The sequence below is a fragment of the Cygnus atratus genome, chromosome 18, assembly GCF_013377495.2.
Source record: "Cygnus atratus isolate AKBS03 ecotype Queensland, Australia chromosome 18, CAtr_DNAZoo_HiC_assembly, whole genome shotgun sequence".
NCBI lineage: Eukaryota > Metazoa > Chordata > Aves > Anseriformes > Anatidae > Cygnus > Cygnus atratus.
Window position 1 is genome coordinate 12864536 of NC_066379.1, and position 18307 is coordinate 12882842.

General features: G+C 51.1%; 2 protein-coding genes across 5 annotated transcripts; both read right to left on the reverse strand.

Annotated features, from left to right (window-relative positions):
* On the reverse strand, positions 1 to 11359 carry PCYT2 (phosphate cytidylyltransferase 2, ethanolamine). 3 transcript variants are annotated; one of them, XM_035568618.2, is made up of 13 exons: positions 11263 to 11359; positions 10658 to 10746; positions 9777 to 9938; positions 7811 to 7877; positions 7226 to 7310; positions 6115 to 6159; positions 4579 to 4717; positions 3855 to 3937; positions 3594 to 3671; positions 2843 to 2908; positions 2601 to 2666; positions 2021 to 2109; positions 1 to 1307 (listed from the first exon to the last, which is right to left on the reverse strand). In XM_035568618.2, exons 1-13 carry the CDS (start codon positions 11349 to 11351, stop codon positions 1220 to 1222), a joined length of 1146 nt encoding a protein of 381 aa, XP_035424511.1. In that variant the 5' UTR covers positions 11352 to 11359; the 3' UTR covers positions 1 to 1219. The 3 variants fall into 3 exon arrangements, with proteins under 3 accessions (XP_035424511.1, XP_035424513.1, XP_035424512.2); XM_035568620.2 differs by lacking the exon at positions 11263 to 11359 and adding an exon at positions 10881 to 11021; XM_035568619.2 differs by lacking the exon at positions 6115 to 6159 and having other exon boundaries at positions 11263 to 11358.
* SIRT7 (sirtuin 7) lies at positions 11317 to 15556 on the reverse strand. 2 transcript variants are annotated; one of them, XM_050714369.1, is made up of 11 exons: positions 15426 to 15556; positions 15221 to 15358; positions 14603 to 14707; positions 13966 to 14036; positions 13746 to 13818; positions 13161 to 13259; positions 12434 to 12670; positions 12112 to 12192; positions 11806 to 11912; positions 11665 to 11719; positions 11317 to 11370 (listed from the first exon to the last, which is right to left on the reverse strand). In XM_050714369.1, the coding sequence occupies exons 1-11, from the start codon at positions 15519 to 15521 to the stop codon at positions 11362 to 11364; spliced, it is 1071 nt and encodes a 356-aa protein (XP_050570326.1). In that variant the 5' UTR covers positions 15522 to 15556; the 3' UTR covers positions 11317 to 11361. The 2 variants fall into 2 exon arrangements, with proteins under 2 accessions (XP_050570326.1, XP_035424509.1); XM_035568616.2 differs by lacking the exon at positions 11317 to 11370 and having other exon boundaries at positions 11521 to 11719.
* Positions 15557 to 18307: the final 2751 nt, after the last annotated feature.

The window sequence follows — 18307 nt, forward strand, 5'->3', positions numbered from 1 at the left end:
CAACTCTTCAACATTTTATTAATGATCAGCAACAGAAGTTTACAACAGAGAGGACAAAAAATCGGCTTGGAAGGACTGTACAGCACAGTGCAGGGAGTGGCTGAGTCACCCAGCACAGCACCCGGGAATGTACGAGGCAGAGAAGGGCTCAGCCCAGCACCTGGCTCTTCCCAGACTCATCCCCTCAGGCCCTGCAGGTTCCCGCAGGAGGTAAACATGCTGCACTTCAACCCTAACAAAACAATCGTGAAATTCCAGCTCACAAGGTCACTTCTCTTGGTAACATCTGTCAGGCACAAGGTGGACTCTGGCAGCAACAGCAAGCAGAGCTCTGAGCACAGTTCACGAGGAGCGCCGAGTCCTGCGCATCTCATAGCAGGTGGAGCCTTTGTCAAAACCTGCCAGTATTCTCATGCCTTGTGCAGAGAAATTCCTCAAACTCACCAGGGAACACGTCAGACCTGAGGGTCTCTGTGCCACGAGCCTCACAACCCGCAGCAGATGCTGAGCTGCTGCCTGTCACTGGGGAAGTGAATGATTCACTGGCAACAGTCACAGCTGGAGGAAGGCTTTATCCAATTAGACCATTAAGTAGCTTTCGATCTGGTATTCGTGCATAGGCAGCAGCTGAGAAGCACCACCACCAGCAATCTCAGAGCACAGGGCGTAGTCAGCACCGCCAGCAGCAGGCACACTGATTGGCCTAGCATCCCTACCCAAAAAGCTCACAGAGGAATTGTTGGCCGCCCCCCTTCTCCCGGGAAGGCTGTTCTCTCCAGTCTGTCAAGCAGCCCACACCACCACCTGAAGGGGTGTTCTGAAATGCAGACTCCAGTCATGACAGCAGAATGTGGAAGGAGGCAGAAAGGGCCCGGGCAGCTGCTTCATTTCCCACCTTGTAAAAGCCAGAAATGGCAGAAAGTAAAAGCACATCGACATGTTAAAACATTAGTTATAATTAAAACCATTTTTTTCTTTTTCAAATCTTCTCCTGGGAAAGGGAATGGGGGCTGATTAACGGAGGAAAAACTAGGCAGCAGGATCCCAACTCATTATGTCTGCATAATTAGTGCAGGAGGAGCTAGGACAGCTAGGCTAGCACATCCTGTGCACACCAGCAGCGGCGCCTTTGTTCAGAGTCCTCTCTAGAAGAGCTCTTTGCTCCTCCAGAGGGCGAGGCTGCAGCGTTCCGCGACCCAAGCATCAGCTCTCTGCTGGTCTAGTGCTTCTCTTCCAGTCTCTTCATGGCCTCCAATACTGCCAGCTCTTTTGCTTCCTTCTTCTGGTTCCTAGCTTCAAACTCCAGCCTGCATCAATCATAAAACACCATGAGAGCCTTACCCATTCCTCTCTCTAGGAGACTAAAACCCTCTGGAACAGGGGAGTACCACCTTCTCCTATGTTGTTGTTTTGTTATGAGAGTATTTCAGAAGCTTCACCATTAACCTCCCACCCTCCTCTTTGAGAGAGCCAGCACCCAGAGCTTCCTCCAAGTGTCACAATCACTTCTCTCTGAAGTCCGAGGCTCCCACACCGGTCAAACAACACTTCTCCCTCTGAAGATGCTGCTGCTGTTCCATGCTTGGTCTGTCCCAGGACAGACCACTTAGTGCTGCAATACCAAATTCAAATTTACAACTGACCTGAGCTGGGGTCACTGAAGGTGAAAGGCTTAAAAGAGCAAAGCACTGAAAGAAACAGCATGCTAAATCCTTAAGAATACAGCAAGGATTTTTTTTCATTGATAGAGAAGGAGGAAAAATAATAAAACATGCTGTGAAGCACATTCTAACCTAGTATAGTTTACCTATTCCTTTTCCTGTATAGTCTGGCAAATCCACACTTAAGCAGCCTGCCCAAAGTTCCAGAACAAAGCTTTGGAAGATGAAGGACCAGTTCACTGTTTCCCTCCTCTGTGCACTCAGATATCCCTTCTCTTCCTGTTTGATCCCATTAATCAGGCCTCAGACACGCTGGACTGAACAGCATGCAACAGAACTAGAGGATGAAGAAAGCCAACCTGTTCTTGATGATTCTTTGCACAATTAAATCTGTGGTGAGATTGCTGCCACTGTCCACCAGCTGGAAAATGCCACGTCTCTTTGGTTCCTGTGAACAAACAAAGCAGACTCATCTGTGAAAAACATGAAGGACCTCTGGATTTACAGCTCAGTAAAGGAAAGCTGAGCAGAAGTCATGGCAGGTCCTGTGGGCACCCAGCCAGGCACGACACAAAATCATCTCCTAAGAAGCTGAATAAATCACTGATGAAAGCAAAGCCTCAGGTATATGGGAGCTGAGCGAGGGATTTGCATAGAGCAAAGATGACAGGATTTCTCATTCTGCCGTGAAGGCATCAGAAACAGGCAAAACAAAATGGTGACTAAAAGAATGGAGTTGTGAATGATTTACAGGCTCTGCTCCAAGTAGCTACCTGAGGGGTTGACAAAGAACAGAATCACCTGACAAAGACTTGCTTGGGTAGCATCCACTGCAATACTCTGTATTCTAATTCTCAGCCCAGGAGCATGAACAAAGCCATGCTGTATCTGTCACAAATGCTGGCAAAAAAGCACAGATGGCAGCAGCTAGCATCTTACCTCATATGGATCAGAACCATCCTTGTCTGACACCACCTCTGTCATTCCATGACATACAAGTGTTACCTAGAGAGGAGCACAAAGTCACCGACAATCACATTCCCTCCAGAAGGTGACAGGGACTGTAATTATGCTGAGCAGGACCACCTCTCTGCTGTATTGCTATGTTTTCCACCACTTTAGCTCTTTAAGCACATCAAAAGCCAGCATCTTCATGTGCATCTATACACAAAGACTCTCACCCTGAAGTGATCCAGCAGATCAGCAGTGACAGCATATGGGGCTCCAATTACCACTTCTGAGACATACTAGAAAAAGAAAACAAGAATCCAGATTAAAAAAAAAAGCCACAACAGAGACCAGCCTATCTCCTACATGGACTTGAGCAGGCGACCTGATTATAGATTTAGGAACTCAAATAAGGGAAATAGGAAAGCGAGTTGGTTGGGGCTTTGAGCAACCGTGTCTAGCGGAAGGTGTCCCTGCCCATGGCAAGGGGGTTGGAACTAGACGATCTTGAAGGTCCCTTCTAGCCCAAACCATTCTATAATTCTATGATCTTTTTGTTCCTCTAAAGATTATGCTTTCTGGTAGGGTGTATACAGCAAATCCCAGAATTAATTGCTCAGAGCATGTATTTCTGGGCCTCCCTACATTTCTTTCCCAGGAAGTTTTTACCCTGCTGCAGAAAGTAGATTGTTTTCTGCAAGAACACAGTTGTCTTTGCATAGAGCAGAGCAGCACTCTGCCTCTTCACTGCTGGTGGAAAGGTGAGTGGGTGCAACGGCTCAGATTAACCAAGATGGCAGATAAGCCTAGTGATTCCTCACAGGAGCGTGCCAGCACCTCTGGTAGCCTGAAGTGATTGGTCTTATCTTTGCTTTCTCAATGAATACTAAAGATCTTGTGCAAGGTTTTTAGCTATGGGTGAACAACATCAGCTCCTAGGCAATTTCTGGAACACTGCAAGGTGATGGAGCTGTAGACACTTACCCTACAGGCCAAGACACTGAGCGTTCTCTCATGGATGTTCATGATGGGATAATTCTTCCCTTTGTAACGATTTACTTCCTAAGGCAAAGCATCAGTCACAATTAGAAGAAACACAAAGCAATCCCCTTCCTTCTCAGTTTCTCCCAGTATGAAAAACCAGTACTGGCCAATACAACCCTTTCTTGTCTTCCAGCACGCAGCCTGCTTGTTTCAGAAAGAACATGTGCCAAGCTGCCCCATCTCTGAATTTTATATACAGACCTGGTCAAAGTGCAACCCAGCGATGATGTAGGGTCTCTCTGCCAGCTGGTGAACCTTCTCCAAGAAATCTACGTGCCCAATATCTGCAGACCTGTTTAAGAAATTGAAGCTAACATGGAAAATGGAGAAAGGAAGCCAGAAACAGATGTACCAGGAAAGCACAGCAGGAAATAGTAATCCCAAGGATTTTATTTCTGTATTGCTTTTTGCCTATGTGCTAGGAACAGTTGCCTTCTTCCTCCTTGGGCCCTCAGGCTCTGGACAAAAGCCAGGCATCTTTTCAGTTCCACCTTCCATGGACTCAACTTTGCCTCTGTCCAGAATTTCTACCCATTTTGGGTAGAAAGGGAGGCACAGCACCTCCAAGACTGTCCTGGGGATGAAGTGTCTGCTCCAAATACCCTATGCTTTCTAGCAGCAGTCACTTGGTCTATGACAGCCGGACCTCAAGAAGGATGAGCGTATGATCAGTAGAGCATGAAGAGTATCCAACTATCATTCTGAAATCCTCTAACAGCCACAAGTCTCTCTAGAGAGTAGTCGTAACTCTTTGCTCTGTGTCCTGTGACTAAGAAACTGTCATTAGAAACTCCTGCCTTTTCCCTCACCCACATACCTAAAGAAAACAACAACAACAAAAAGTAGTAAATATCCTAGTCTGGTGCCTTAAAATACAAGAACAAGCAGACCAACACTGTTCTCATGACAAAACAGTCAAGGATACGGAACAGGTCAAAGGCTCCGGCCACATAGATGATAGTGTCTCCTGGCTGTGGTTCCTTTCCTGATGCAAACTGGATGATCTTCTGAGATGTCTGCAGGAACTGTGAGACACCAGTCCAGGGACTATGACCTTTCGGTCCCTAGGAAAACACACACCACACACATTTCCTTTTCAAGCTCCAAGAGGAGATTTGGACCACACACATACAGTGCCAGAATACAGCTGTAGGCAGGACTGCATGTTAATTTGCTAGCAAGTATTGCAGCTCTTAGCAGCTTGCACTTTCTACATTTACACAATCTAAATCATCCCCTCAACAGCCAGCTAAGGAGATGCTGAGAAGAAAGCTTAGGAAGGAAGAAGGCAACAGGGCAGTCCAGGATTTCCAGGAGAGGCAGAACTTACTAACAGAAGAGATACACAATGCACAACCTACCTATATCCTCTTAGGCATACAATCTTTTTCAAGCTGCAAGGCAGCCTACCCTTTCACCTGGCTGACTGGTATGCTAAGCTGGTATCACCCAGAACTCAGCAAGGGCCAAATATCCCAGCTGCAGTGAAACCGAAGATAGAGCTTGAGCCCCACCATGCGGCAGTTCGGGAAAGAGCCACCAGGTCACTGGCCCTGGCATCTGCTTTGCTCCCCTAACGTTAGAAACAATAAAAGACGCAACAAAACAAAGACAATTCAGCTAAGACCAGGGCAAGCCACACAAACAACAGTATATAGAAGGGAGTATGCTGCTGGCGGGGGTCATGCAAAGTACTTAGTGCCCAGATATCTTTCCCTAGATCCAAGAACCAGGAAACAGACACATTAGAGCAAGAGGCCTGACAAAACCTTCTCCAAAATAAACAAACAAACAAAAACACCACCCAACAACATGGTAGAGAACAATTCAGCCTGGTCAGCAAAACCCCAGTGAGTAAAATACTTACTCAAGCTGTAGGGCCAGGTGGTTGTTAATGAGGGACAATCTAACACCCAGAAGGAAAAAAAAAAAAAAAAAAAGGCTGATAGCTCTTTAGAGGCAGCCCAAGACATGAGCTGAACATGACAGCAGAGTGCCCCAAGAGGAACGTTCTGCTATTTGAAGACCAGGCAACTGAATTCTTTGCAGTATGGAATGCTAGTTATGTGCCTGCTACATGCTTCCCAGACCTACTGCAACACCTTTTAAAATGTAAGCACCAAAAGGAGCATCGCTAGAAGCTGTCCCTAGGCTGGAACTCTGGGCACCTGCATCCCAAAGGAAGTGGCAATAAAGAATTTACAAGCAAGCCAAACGAACAGCAATAGCTCAACAAGTGCAGCAGCGCTGTGGTGCCGCTAACATACTGTTCACACCACCAGTACTGCTGGTCCTGTGCAGCCACACCTGCCCATTTCACTGACTACAGCAGTGGCAAACATTTACTGAGGTTACTACTAAATGTGGGGGGAAAAAACAAGCCTGCAATACAGGCCAGAAAGCACATTTGGAATCCTTCTCATGACAACAACCAGACGTCTGAGGCTAGAGCTCACATTACCTTCCCAAAGTTGTCAGTATGCTTCCGATAGTCTAGGTCCTCATCCTGAAGGGAGATAAAGAATCAAAATGTTTAAGCACTCACATAGCTCATCCAACCAAAAATATGCGTGTGTGTGGCAGAAGTGCTGGGAAGTCCAGGCTTAGACTGCACATCATCGATCGCTGGCACTAAATGCTGACAAAGTAGTTAATATCTAAACCAGAATCACGTCCCAGCTGGAGTAAGATGAAACTTCCTTATCTGACCTCGGCCTGGCATCACACAGCCACAGTGGCTCTTGTTCTTGCCCAACCTGCACAGCTGATAGCATTGCACACCTATGTCCTCTCTCAACTATGCAAGCCCCCAACAGGGCAGCGTCCCGACATTTTCCAAAGACACTCCACTAGAGATGGGCTCAGATCTGTGCAGACAGCTAGCGATGCTGAGTCAAATCTCGGTGTGAACTTACATATTACTGCTAAGCCAATCTAACAGCTCAGCACACTGAAAGATCTCCCTCTAGCCCCAAATTCTCTTGTTCCTCCATTGTCTCGTCCCTGCTATTATCTCAGCGATTCCATTCAATGGATTGCTTGTTTACTGAGTCAATTTAACTCATTAACCAACAGAACACTACTTCCTTTTTTTGTTTTGGTTAGGTTAGCTATTTATCACATAGTGAGCTGAGGAGAAAGGTCTGATAAGACTCAGAGACAGCAGAAGGCAAAAGCATACAGCTCAGTTAGAAGGAAGAAGAATTTCCAATTCTGGCAGCACTGGGCTGCTAGATCAATGGGGCTGCACAATGTAATTCCACACTCAGAGAAGCCATAGACTAGTCTGCCTTTCCAATAACGTTCCTGAAGCTCACACCAATCGTGATGAATCAAAGCTTTTCATCTCCATACACCTTTTGAAAGCAGCATGGGCTCTGCACTGTGATCTCAGACAGGCTTAAGCAAATATAAACAGGGTGTTTTGCTGTCACTGCCCATAATCAGTTTGCCAGTTCTCCACGCACCTCGGAGCCAGACCCAGGAGCTCCACCACCATTTTGGGACAGCAAAAGGGAAGAGCTGGCATATGCCCTAGACTCCAAACTCCCACCCAAAGCCCTGTGACTCACTATGTTGCTGTGGTGAGCCTTAGTCATGAGCAGCATGCGGCCAACAAGGTCAGTAGTGGACACACCTTGGGTGCGTTTGCATTCCCTGCAGGGAGACAAGCAAAGGATAAAGCAGAAGCCATAGGAGCATATGCCTCTTTCTCTTCCCACCGTTATCACTGGAACACACGTAAAACCTGGTAAATCCAAACCAGGGATCATCCAGAGAAAGTCTTCCTACTATCTGCCCTTGATATTAAGTATACCACTTGCCTGCTGAGCTTCTGCATCTTCTTCACACAACAGCGACCAATCGTACGAGGAAAACTTACCTTGCATGGACTTCCCAACAGAACTAACTCCCAGTGAGGCTTCAATACTAGAACCAGCATATACTAGGAACAGGAAGCCCCTACCACTCAGCTGCTAGTCTGCATCGCCTTCTGGAAACCAAAATGCCTGGAGCAGCTAAAGCTCTGACACACGTAATAACAAAATTAAAGTGTGACCTGAAGACAGCTGTATTTCATCTGACTTTCCTTCAGGACAGGAACTCTCAGAAACCCTGCCCACAACAGTATAAGAGCCTAAGGAGAAATGCGTTACCTGTATCGCCCAGCTGTCTTCACTTCCTCATAGGTGTCCTTGCCATCTATCGTTAAGGTGATGTCATCTGCAGAAAGAGAAAAGCCTCAGAACTGCACTCCAAGCCTTCCTGCACAAGAGCTATTAGAATTACAGCAACAGCCGAATACGTCCAGCACATAAGCCAGACTGTAATTCCTGCAATCCGAACCGCAGTGCGTACACATGTAATATGTCCTGCATCCCATGGATATATCGTGGGATTGCAAGACTAATCTATCTGTAGAGACAAGCATATTCCTGGGTGCCAAAGGCCCTTAGCCATCTCACCAATTGTTTTTTAAGATACTCCAGAAAATCTGAGCTTATTGCCCTGGTAGCAATTCCAACAGCAGACACAACTGAATTGTTGTCCGGATGACCATAAACAGCTACAATTATTCTCAGTGTTAAAAAGCACCTTAACTTTAATTTCTCTAGCACTATTTTTAGCTGTTCATGTTATGGCTTCCCCAGTCAATTAAACAGTCCTTCAACACCCAATTCTTACCCTCAGAGATGGCACTTCTACCATGATATTAACATACCCCTTGAACTCCTATAGAGTTAACTCTGGTTCACCTTTGGCATGGTTGCTGACTCATTGTACAAAAACCACCTGCATTTAGTGACAGTTTAAAATCTTCAACAGCAAAACCTAAGCTGGCGTTCAATTGGCGTAATACCCTGTTTACAGTGTAGGCATTGGTAACTCACATGTACTCTCTCTTATATAGTTGCAGTGGCATTCTCAGAAAAGCTGATGAGTTCTAAAACTCCACACCCCTACCTCAGGGCACAGGGACAGGAGAAGAGAACATACTGCAGTTACAACACTGTGTGCCAGAGGAGAGGCAGAAACAGCGGGTTTGCTATCTGCCACTTTCCCAGTTAAGCCCAGCTATTTCTAAACTTACCTTCTGCATAAACACAGCCTGGCAAATCTGCAGCATCTAAGAGTATTATGCAGGTAGAAGTACTGAATTATTTGACAAAAGAGATAAAGGCAGGGAAACTGGAGCAAAGGCCACAAGCACTTCTCTGTTATCATAATCCTTCACCAAGTCCAGTACGGGGTCACGTACCCCAAACGCACTTTCGGGACAAGCAATTAAGTTAGCAAGGAATGTGATAATCACCCTGTCCACGTGAAAAAAGCATATCTATCTAATTGAACATTAACAATTTATTTACATTAAATGAAATACTTGTCTTATCAATACTAGATGGCTGGGATCAAACAAGAAAGGAAAAGTGAAAAACTGCAAAGACTATTGCAGATTCAATTAACAAAATTAACCCCCCTTCAGAGGGGTAGGGAGGAGGGGCCGAAACTGAATGAACATGAGACGTAGTCCAAGGAAGGGACAGAGTACAAAACCAAGAATGTTTCATCAGAACACAGTTTCTCTTCAGTGACTGCAAACTGAAGAATGTTCATAATAAGAACCGAGTCTCTGACCAGAGTCAGCTAAGCACTTTAACAGCTTATCAGCTAGATAGAGACAGAAGCTTTTCAGACCTGATCTCTTCCCAGGATAAGCAGATATAAACATGATTGTGTTTTTGCACACTGAACTTCTGTAACAGTGTTTTTCATGTTTAGGTTGTATAAATGACTATTTTTCCCATGCACAGTTTTTTTCTTGTGTTAAGGGCAATCTCAGGATAACTGTCAGACAACGCATTTCATCTTTGTAAGTGAAAGGGATGCTTGAACCAAGGAATCTGACCACTCTCACAGTACCTAGCACAAACGTGTTTCCCTGAAATACCTGAACACCTGAGTAGCTGTATTGACTAGTGCAGGCACTGGCAACACAGAAATCTGTACAAATGAGGATTTCCCTGAGCCAGAAAGTTCCTTGTTTTGCAGCAGGAAAAACAAGAGCACACAAGCCCTGGAGGTCCCTTGTTAATACAACTGCTACCTCAGAACACCACTCACCACCATGCACACAGAAGTCACAGTTATATTTGTCCAAGGTTTCCAGTGTGGTGACATAGGGAGCTCCTGGAGCAATCTCATCCACCCACTTGATGGCTTGCACCATTTTGTACCTCTCCTCTTGTGTAAAGACAGGGGGGCCCTTGTGCTTGGCAATCTCTTCTGCATGAGAAAGAGAAAAATCCAGTTAGAAGTGTTTGAGCGAAACTCAGCTTGAAATTGGTCTGCAGCAGGGAAGGAAGTCCCAGGTAGGTCAGGAAATGTTTTAATTCAGTCTCCTTTTTAAGCATGTGGCAAAGGCCTTAGAATTCACTCTGAAGGCAAAGGGTATCTGTGACTCCCTGTACCTCATACTTCTTCCTGAGGAGATTACCCAGGCCTCTCGGCAGCCCCCTAGGGGAACATCTCCTCTTAAACAGTAACTTCAGGCTACGTTGGTTTATACTGGAAAATACGCATCCATAAATCAATTTAAAACCAATCTTTACAAGCAAGAATTAACGTGTAGCACTGAACTCTCAAGTGGGCTTGAAATGAGTTTTCTCCACACAGTAATTTGGTTTGGAATACCAGTTCTGCAGTTTGCACCTGCAACACCAGACTGATTTTCAACTGGTTCTATTGCTTTGCAGAACAGAACACAGACCACTCCTCAAAGGAAGCCTGCAAGCTCTGAACTATGCAAAAATCGCCGAGGAAACAGTGAGGATAACTCCACTGCCTCACCCAGGGAAGAAATGCTTTTTCTGGTGGTAGCTGCTGCTCCTTGAGGACATGTAGGAAGAAAGCTGCTTTGCACCGGGATCTCCCCCCTCTCAGGGCTAATGTTGCAGGGTGATTTGAGAGGCAGCACGAGGTGAAAAGCTGAGAAACCCTCTTACCATCCGTGTGGACTCCAACAATCAGATAATCTCCCATAGCCCGAGCCTGGCGCAGCTGGTTCGAGTGGCCATAGTGCACCATGTCATAGCTAGAAAGACAAAGGCCCTGCTTCAGGCCGGGGCACAAGGACGCGCTCAGCTGGGGCGCTGCGGCCGGTGACCTTCCCCTTTGCCACCGGGCGATCCCCGCCACGGGCCCGAAGGGCCAAGGTCTCGCTCCTACCTGCCGCGATGCACGCTCCCGCGGCCGGCTCCTCACGGGAGGCCGGGGCAGCGCCCTCAGCCTGCCGGCGGGGTGCCGGGCTGCCCGGCCGCAGGCTGCTCCCACCGGAGGGGCCGGGCCGCGGCCCCGGGCTGCCCGCGACCGCCACCGGGACGGCCCGGGCGGCCCCGCCGGCGGCGCGGGCACGGGACGGGGCCCGGCAGCGATCGCTCCGCGGCCCCGGCGCTCCGCCGACGCCCGAGGGCGCCCCGCCGCCGCCGGCTCCGTCTCGCCCCGCTGTCACCGCCCCGCCGCCCCGGCCCGCCCGCCCCCGCCGGCGGTCAGAGAGGAGCCGGAGGCACGAGCGCAGCCGCCGCCGTTTATTTCCGCCCGCCGCACTCACCAGCCGTCGCACCAGACGCGGACGGGCCGGTGTCCCGCCGCGCCGCCCGCCGCGGGGCCGCCGCCGCCCGCCGCCCCGTTGCGCAGCATGCCCCCGCTGTCACCGGCGGCCCCGCCGCCGACCCCGCCGCGGACCGGGGCCTCCCACCCGCCCCCGCCCCGCCCCGCGCCCGCCCCCGCCGCCATCTTGGGGCGCGTCAGCACCGGCTGCGCGGGGCGGGCCGGCCCCGAGCCCCCCCCCGCCGCCCCCGCCCCGCCGTCAGTTGCTCTTCCTGCGCCGGGCGCCCTTGGCGCAGCCGCGGCCCAGCCAGCCGCCGGGCCGGGCGGGCGGCGGCTCCTGACGCGGCTCTTCCCGCGGCGGCTCCGTGCCCGGCGGCGGGGCCACCGGCTTCCGTGAGTGCGTGCCCTCCTCGCCGGGGCGCAGCGGCTCGGCCAGCGCGAAGATGGGGTCCCGCGCCCTGCAGAGACGGGGGGGAGGTGAGGGGCCGGCTGCCGCCGCCGCCGGCCGCCCGGGGCACGGCCCTGGCAGGCCCCCCTCGCTCACCGGTCGTAGCTGGGGATCTCCAGCCCGAGCTCCTCCATCAGCAGCCGCATCACATCGTCGCAGCGGCCGTGCAGCTTCAGGGCGGCCAGGTCGTCCTTCGGCGTCCACTGCAGGAGCAACAGCAGGCCTGCTGCTGCACGCCTACCGACCGCACCGCCCGGCTGCCCCACGAGGCAGGCTGGGGCACCCTGCCTCGCACCCAGCCGGCATGCTGCGGCACCAACAGGCGCAGCGGGTCACTTTCACACCACGTGCTACATGGGGCTTCCCCCAAACCTGCAAACCCAGGGCCAGAAAGGCTCTCACCTGTAGGTTCACAATGTATAGCTTTGGACGACGAGTTGGTGGCTTGCTCATGCACCAAAGACGGGGATATTTTTTCAAAACCTGCCAGAAAATAGAAATTATCAGCACAGCCAAAGGCACATGTAGCTGAACGATATCAGCGAGAGGAAAAGGATTGTATTACCAGGAAGGGAAAGAGGGAGGAAGAGAGACTATCACAGATGGTGGGCGAATCCTGACACCAGAGTTTACAGTTGTCTGTTTGGGAGGAGACTGCTCAGCACCAAGGTGTATCACCAAGAGGGAATGCTGCTAACAATCTTCACCGAGTCTCTAAAGTTACCTTTAAGCTGGAACCCAGACAAAGAATCACATCTGCTTTGCTTGCAGCTTCTGTTGCTGCTTCCCAGTTCAGGGGCTGTGTCAACGTCCCCTTCTCCCCAAAGTGGACGATTGTATCTCTCAACTGTGACCCACACTTGTGGCACATCCTGCCAGTGTGATGCCTGTGCAGGGCTGTGCGTTCTGTCACATCAAATACTCGCACATACTCTCTGTTAGGTGTACAGGAAGTGCAGACCTGGTACAGGAAGAAACAAATAAATAAAAAAGAACAGTCGTGTCATTAGCCTCTATAGCCCATTAAAGCCCAGGAACCAGACAGTTCTCTAAGAGCAGCACCTTTTGGGGACAACAAAATTGGAAGCAGTAGAAGGAATCACCTGGGATCAGATGCTAACTTGAAAACAGTTGGAAGAGCTCGCCTAGCAAGTGGCATTATAGAGCACACACTGGCTATGTGATAGAAGGGATTTCAGGGAAGGCCTGAAGAAGAGCAGTCAGAAACAGAAGTCTCTAGCAAATACAGAGAAAAAGCTATCGTGTTGAACAGAACACTTTGTTTTGTGGTTTGCTAAGCAGTTCATCCAAAAAGTGATGACCCAAAGATATGAACTAAGCTGAGACTAGCCCTTGGACTAATTCCTCCTGAGCCAGGGAGAGATATATAGTTCATATTACCTTCTTGTGAGGCCACCTGACAGTATTTTCATGCTGTTCTGGCTACCTACCTCTATATACATGTTTCCATGAAGCTCAGATATTGCTGCTCGGGGTAACCCACTCCGCAGGTGCAGCCCATCACAGTTTTGAGACACCACATGCTGCACCTTGAAAAGAATAAAACACTGAGCTAACACAAACAGGAAGGACTCAAAATATTACTCAAATGCAGGTAACACTTATGTCCTAATATGCACTAAATAGATCTGCTCTGGTATATTGAGCTAACAAAAGAAAAGCATGGAGAACAGACCTTGATGAAAGCTAAATGAAAAGATTCCTCCTGCTAAACATAGCTCTACTATGTCTGTCTGATTTTGTGGCCATGTCCCCAGGCAAGCCTCACGAGGAGGCAAACACAAGCTATTGAAGAAAAGCACAAGGGAAAAAACATGCCTGAGCTACCATCTGGAGCTGGCCTGATGAAGACTCAACTGTTACAGGAACACAGATGGTTGTTCCTACATGGATGTAGCCACCTCAGTAAGGACATTGGTTATACAGTCTCATGAAAAAAAAATGATTCCTTCTGGGTTTCATTTATCCTACTTTGGCAGTTCAGCTCAAGTAAGGTATGGGGAAAAAAATCTTACCAAGTTATGCTTGTGTAGGCAAGCAATGCTCATATGGGTGAGTGTGGGCTCAGCCTCACTCAGATCTGTAGCCCTGACAAGAACAAAAAAAAAAAGCAGAAATTGCCATTAATTTCTCTTTCAGTATCAGCTTTCTGATTGTCATTGTCATCTCAGAATTAGTCTCCTGAGTGGCTGCAGAAAAGAGAAAGGAAGAGAAGTTCAGTAGCCACCTCCTTACCTGATGCTCCTGCCCTTCTGCAGCAACGTCCATATGCCATTAGGGCCTCTGTAGTCTGGGATCGAAGCTGCCTGCATTATCGGGAGAGACAAAGCAAGGCCTGATGGGCAAGTTCATGCTTCTTGTCCACAAATGCATCAACCTGCTCTCACCCAGGATGAGATGCATTCACTGCTGCTTTTTCATTCAGTCCAAGTTTTCTAGTGGCTCCCTAATTACAGGAACCTTTTTTTTTCTCCTGTATTTTTATGTTTCTTTTCTCCAGCATCTCTTCTCCTACCTTACAGTTCTCACTTTCACCCCCAGTATTTATTTTCTCCATTATGGAATCCCCCCAGAACTCTCTTTTTCTCGCCTTGTTACTTCACATTTTCCTAGACAGAACCCAATTTTTGAACCTTTTCACTATTTTCACTAAACTGATTCCTGGCAACTTGTACTCAGCGTTTGTTAGCACAGATATTTATGACATTAGCATTCATACACCCTGAACTCTGCATTTCAACAGTATTAATATAGCATCCTAGACATCATGTCGTCATTTGGATTCCACAAAAAAAAAAAAAAAAGTCCAAACATTGCAATACTCCTGAAGGAGCTCCCAAAGCTCCAGCCACTCACCCCCAAAGAATCCTACCGTACTGATCCCTGCTCCCGTGTAGATGACAAGGTGCTTGGCGTTCCGAACAGCAGCAGCCAGCTCAATGGCCTTTCTCTTCAACTCCTCTGGTTCGTCACATACCTAGGAAATACAACTGAGCAATTTCACGTTCCTGAGATAGAGCACGTCACTGACCCTGAAGGAACAGATGTCTCCGTGGAAATTTTGATATGGGTCTAGCCTAGCTGAAAGAAGTGACGCACAAATATGATCAGAAGCAGTTTCCCAATAAAAGAGAGCGGACATTTGCTGTCCATATTATATACAAAAGACCGAGGAAAGAAGTTTTCTGGATTGTGGCACGTGAAGACCCGCCCCCCAGGAGGCACACCCAGTGAGAAGACCGCACGCATTTTGGCAAACGCGGAAATTCAGCAGCTTCTGAACGTCAGACTGGTGCCGAGAGACGGGCCGAGCACTGCCACAGCGGGCCGCCGCCTCGGGGGCCCGGCGCGCTGCGAGTAAGGCGGCACAGCAGCTTCCAGCCGGGGCCGGCACGGCTCCGGAGCCGCCCCCGGAGCGCCGGGCCCCCTCCCCGGGGGCAGCCCCGCCCGCCCGCCCGCCATCCCGGCCCGGCCCGGCGCCGCCGCCCACCTCCTCCTGCCGCCGGCGCAGCCGCTCGCGCCGCTTGCGGCGCCGCTCCAGCTCCCGGACGATGTCGTCGCTCTCGCTCAGCACCTGGCACTCCTCGGGGCTCCGCTCCGCCGGCGGCTTCCTCCAGATGCGAGACACCTGACGGCACACGCAGCGCGTCACGGCGGCCCGGCCGGGCGGCGGGCGGGGGGGCGCGCGGCCCTACCTGTCTCCGCCGGTCCCGCTGCTCCTCCTGCTGCAGGAGCTCGGCGCGCGCCGCCGCCTTCCGCTCCGAGCGGCTCAGGCTGCCGCCCGCCGCCATCGCCCCGGAAGCGCCCCGCTTCCGCCCCCGGCGCCCGCCGCGCAGCGCCGCTTCCGCCGCCCGGCCGGAGCGGCCGCCCCCGCCCCGCGCCCAGCAGCGCCCCCGCGCGGCCGGCGGAGCGCGGCCGAAGGAAGCGGCAGCCGCGGTGTTTGAAAGCAGTTTATTGTCATGTACAAAACAACGGCGGCCGCGCCGGCACCAACACTATGTACAGCAATAAATAACGCCCGCCGCCGCGCGGGGCAATAACTTAGCAATAAATACCGCCGCCCGCCCGCCCAGCGCGGCCCCCGGCCTGGCCGACCCCGGCCCCGCCGCCGCTCCCCGCGGGCAGGGCGGGACCGGGACGGGCCCACGCCGGGGCGGCACCCCCGGAGCCCGCGGCCGCCTCCAGCCGGACCCGGTCGCGGCCCGGGGAGGGCGGCGCAGCAGCCCCGGCCTCGCCCCGCCGCGGGGACGGGGCCGCAGAGCAGGGCAGGGACGGGCCCCGCTCGGGCCTCCGGGCCGCAGCTGCCCTCGCTCTCCCCGGGGAGCGGTGCCCGGCGGCGCTGCGTAACGCAAGAGTAACTTCACACAATTCACCACAAGATACACAAACCCCTGCGCGCCTGGCCGAGCTGCCGCGCCGGGGGTACACTCCATGGGTTTGCGTTGCGGGCAGGCTGGGGCAGAGCCCCGCCTCCCCAACCACTGCATCAAAAGGGTACCAGGGAAAGGAGAAAGAAAACACAACACCCTCCACAGCAGGAAACCAAACGGACAAGCACCTTAGGAACAAGAACTGCCACACTCCAGAACGCTATATACGAGAGAAATAGAGAGAGAGGGGGGGAGAGAGAGAGAGAGAGAGAGAGAAGAGAAAGAGAGATCAGAGTGATGGGCTTGGGGCAGGGGTTGTCTCACACAGGCACAGGATGCCAGGTGGCAGGGGACGTGGTCCCCTTGAGCATGACGCGAGATTCCTTGGACACTGCAGAAATACATTACTTGGATTTCAATACTTCACTGAGAACAAAACCAAAAACACCACACTAGTATGGGGAAGCAGCACTCCACGAGGGGACCACACCCCCTCCAACATCCCTAGGATGGAGCCAGACAGAGCACTTCACGAGCAGAGAACCATCTCACCTGCAGCCAGAGCCCGAACCTGTGTGGAAAGGATCCCCACACCAACGGAGCTGGTTTACCACACAGGCACACTCCAGCAGTGGCTTCGCGCCTGCTCCCCCTCAAGCAGTGTCCTCACCAAATGCATTGAGCCACTCAAAGCAAACTGGGACCACAAGCTAGCAAATACAGCACAGGGGAGGAGAAATGACAGCATCAATGGCTGGTCAAGTCAGTGCTGATGCCTGTTCTCTTTGTCCTCCTGACTCACAGCCTCACTCCAGAGCAGCGCACGCTCTTACTGGCAACAACAGTTGCCATCCAGCAGGCAGGGAAGGACCGGGGTGTTCCTCAGTGCAGAGTACAACGGAAGCAAATCCACCAGGGCTGTGGGACTGCCTGCCATTGCCCACTCTGTTGATGGGACCCTCCTCACCACAGTCTGCAGCACCTGGAGCTCAGCTCTTAGCCAGCTCCATACACAAAACCTTGTCTGCTCACCCTGCGGAGATCAGGCCTCCAGCTGGGTTTAGAACAGCTCTCTTGCCAGGTTAGACCTCGGGCTGGCTCTGGTAGGGACTTGGCTGAGATTTACACCCTGAGCCAAACTGGAGGATTCTTCTGTTGTGGAGCATCCCATCCCTCCTGTCACCATCTACCAGGTGGAAGACAAAGGCTGGAGCCCAGAGGTTTGTGCTAAGTGCTGCACAGCAAGCAGCCCATCCAGCAAACAGCAGGGAAGCAGCGTCCCAGACACCTCAACTCAGAGAAGAGAAAGCCCACGGGCTGGGAGGGTGAAGTCTGAAAGCAATGTTCTCACCCACAAAGTTCACTGGGAAAAGCATCCCAAACAAATCAAGAGATCATCACATGGACTTCAGCTCCATGTCCCGCTTCTCTAAAACAGCTCGGTAATCAGCTCAAGTCTTTCAGGGAGGTGAGGGAGGGAGGGTTGTTAAAGTGTTTGTGGAAATGGAGCCTGACCACAAATAGTTTCTCAGCTGTGTCACGCAACTATAAGTCTAAGCACCTTACCAACACCCACAGCCAGAAGCTGAACCAGGAAAGAAAGCAACCACATCACAGCTTATTTTTCAGTAATATGCAGACACTCAGCACAAGAGGCTGCAGCTCCAGGACTAGTACAGGTCCTATGCTGCCCCAAACAGCTGGCAGACTTGCCTCTTGTCAGAGGAGCCACAAGAGCAACACAAGCTCTGACCACAGGACTCAAATCCAGTTCCAGAGTTCAATCCCATCAGTCTCCTCCTCACCTTAGTTCTCCCATGTGTTACTTCTCTGCCAGCTTTGCTGGAGGAAGGAGAGAGCAGTTCCACTGGCAAACATTTCCACCATTCAGGTAACTCAGGTACCCAGCGTCGGCTGGGTAGCGAGAGGCCTGAGCTGTCTGTGCAGAAGCAACCGCCGCAACACCCAGAGAGAGAAGCAGACCTCGTCCTGCAAAGCGCCTCTGCAGAACAGTGTTCTCTGGGCAGGCATCACTACTTCGTTGCACCAGCCGTTCCTTTTTGCCTTTAAGAAAAACAGCAACTTTGCCTGTGTGCCAGAATCCTCCTGGAGAATTTGGAGAGATTCCAAGTCAATCTCTCGCTTAAGCTCAGGGAAAACAATGGAAGCATGAAAACGACACCACATGGCAAAGGCAGCCACTGGCA

Excerpts from the sequence above, each read along its gene's own strand:
- SIRT7 (XM_035568616.2), bottom strand. The coding sequence starts at position 15,521 with ATGGCGGCGGGCGGCAGCCTGAGCCGCTCGGAGCGGAAGGCGGCGGCG. Across the intron at positions 11,913-12,111 it reads TATACATTGTGAACCTACAG|TGGACGCCGAAGGACGACCT; the intron begins GTGAGAGCCTTT and ends TTGCTCCTGCAG. Across the intron at positions 11,720-11,805 it reads GAGATCCCCAGCTACGACCG|GGCGCGGGACCCCATCTTCG; the intron begins GTGAGCGAGGGG and ends CCGTCTCTGCAG.
- PCYT2 (XM_035568618.2), bottom strand. The coding sequence starts at position 11,351 with ATGCTGCGCAACGGGGCGGCGGGCGGCGGCGGCCCCGCGGCGGGCGGC. Across the intron at positions 7,878-9,776 it reads TGACTTCTGTGTGCATGGTG|ATGACATCACCTTAACGATA; the intron begins GTGAGTGGTGTT and ends CTCTTTCTGCAG. Across the intron at positions 1,308-2,020 it reads CAAAGAATCATCAAGAACAG|GCTGGAGTTTGAAGCTAGGA; the intron begins GTTGGCTTTCTT and ends TGATTGATGCAG.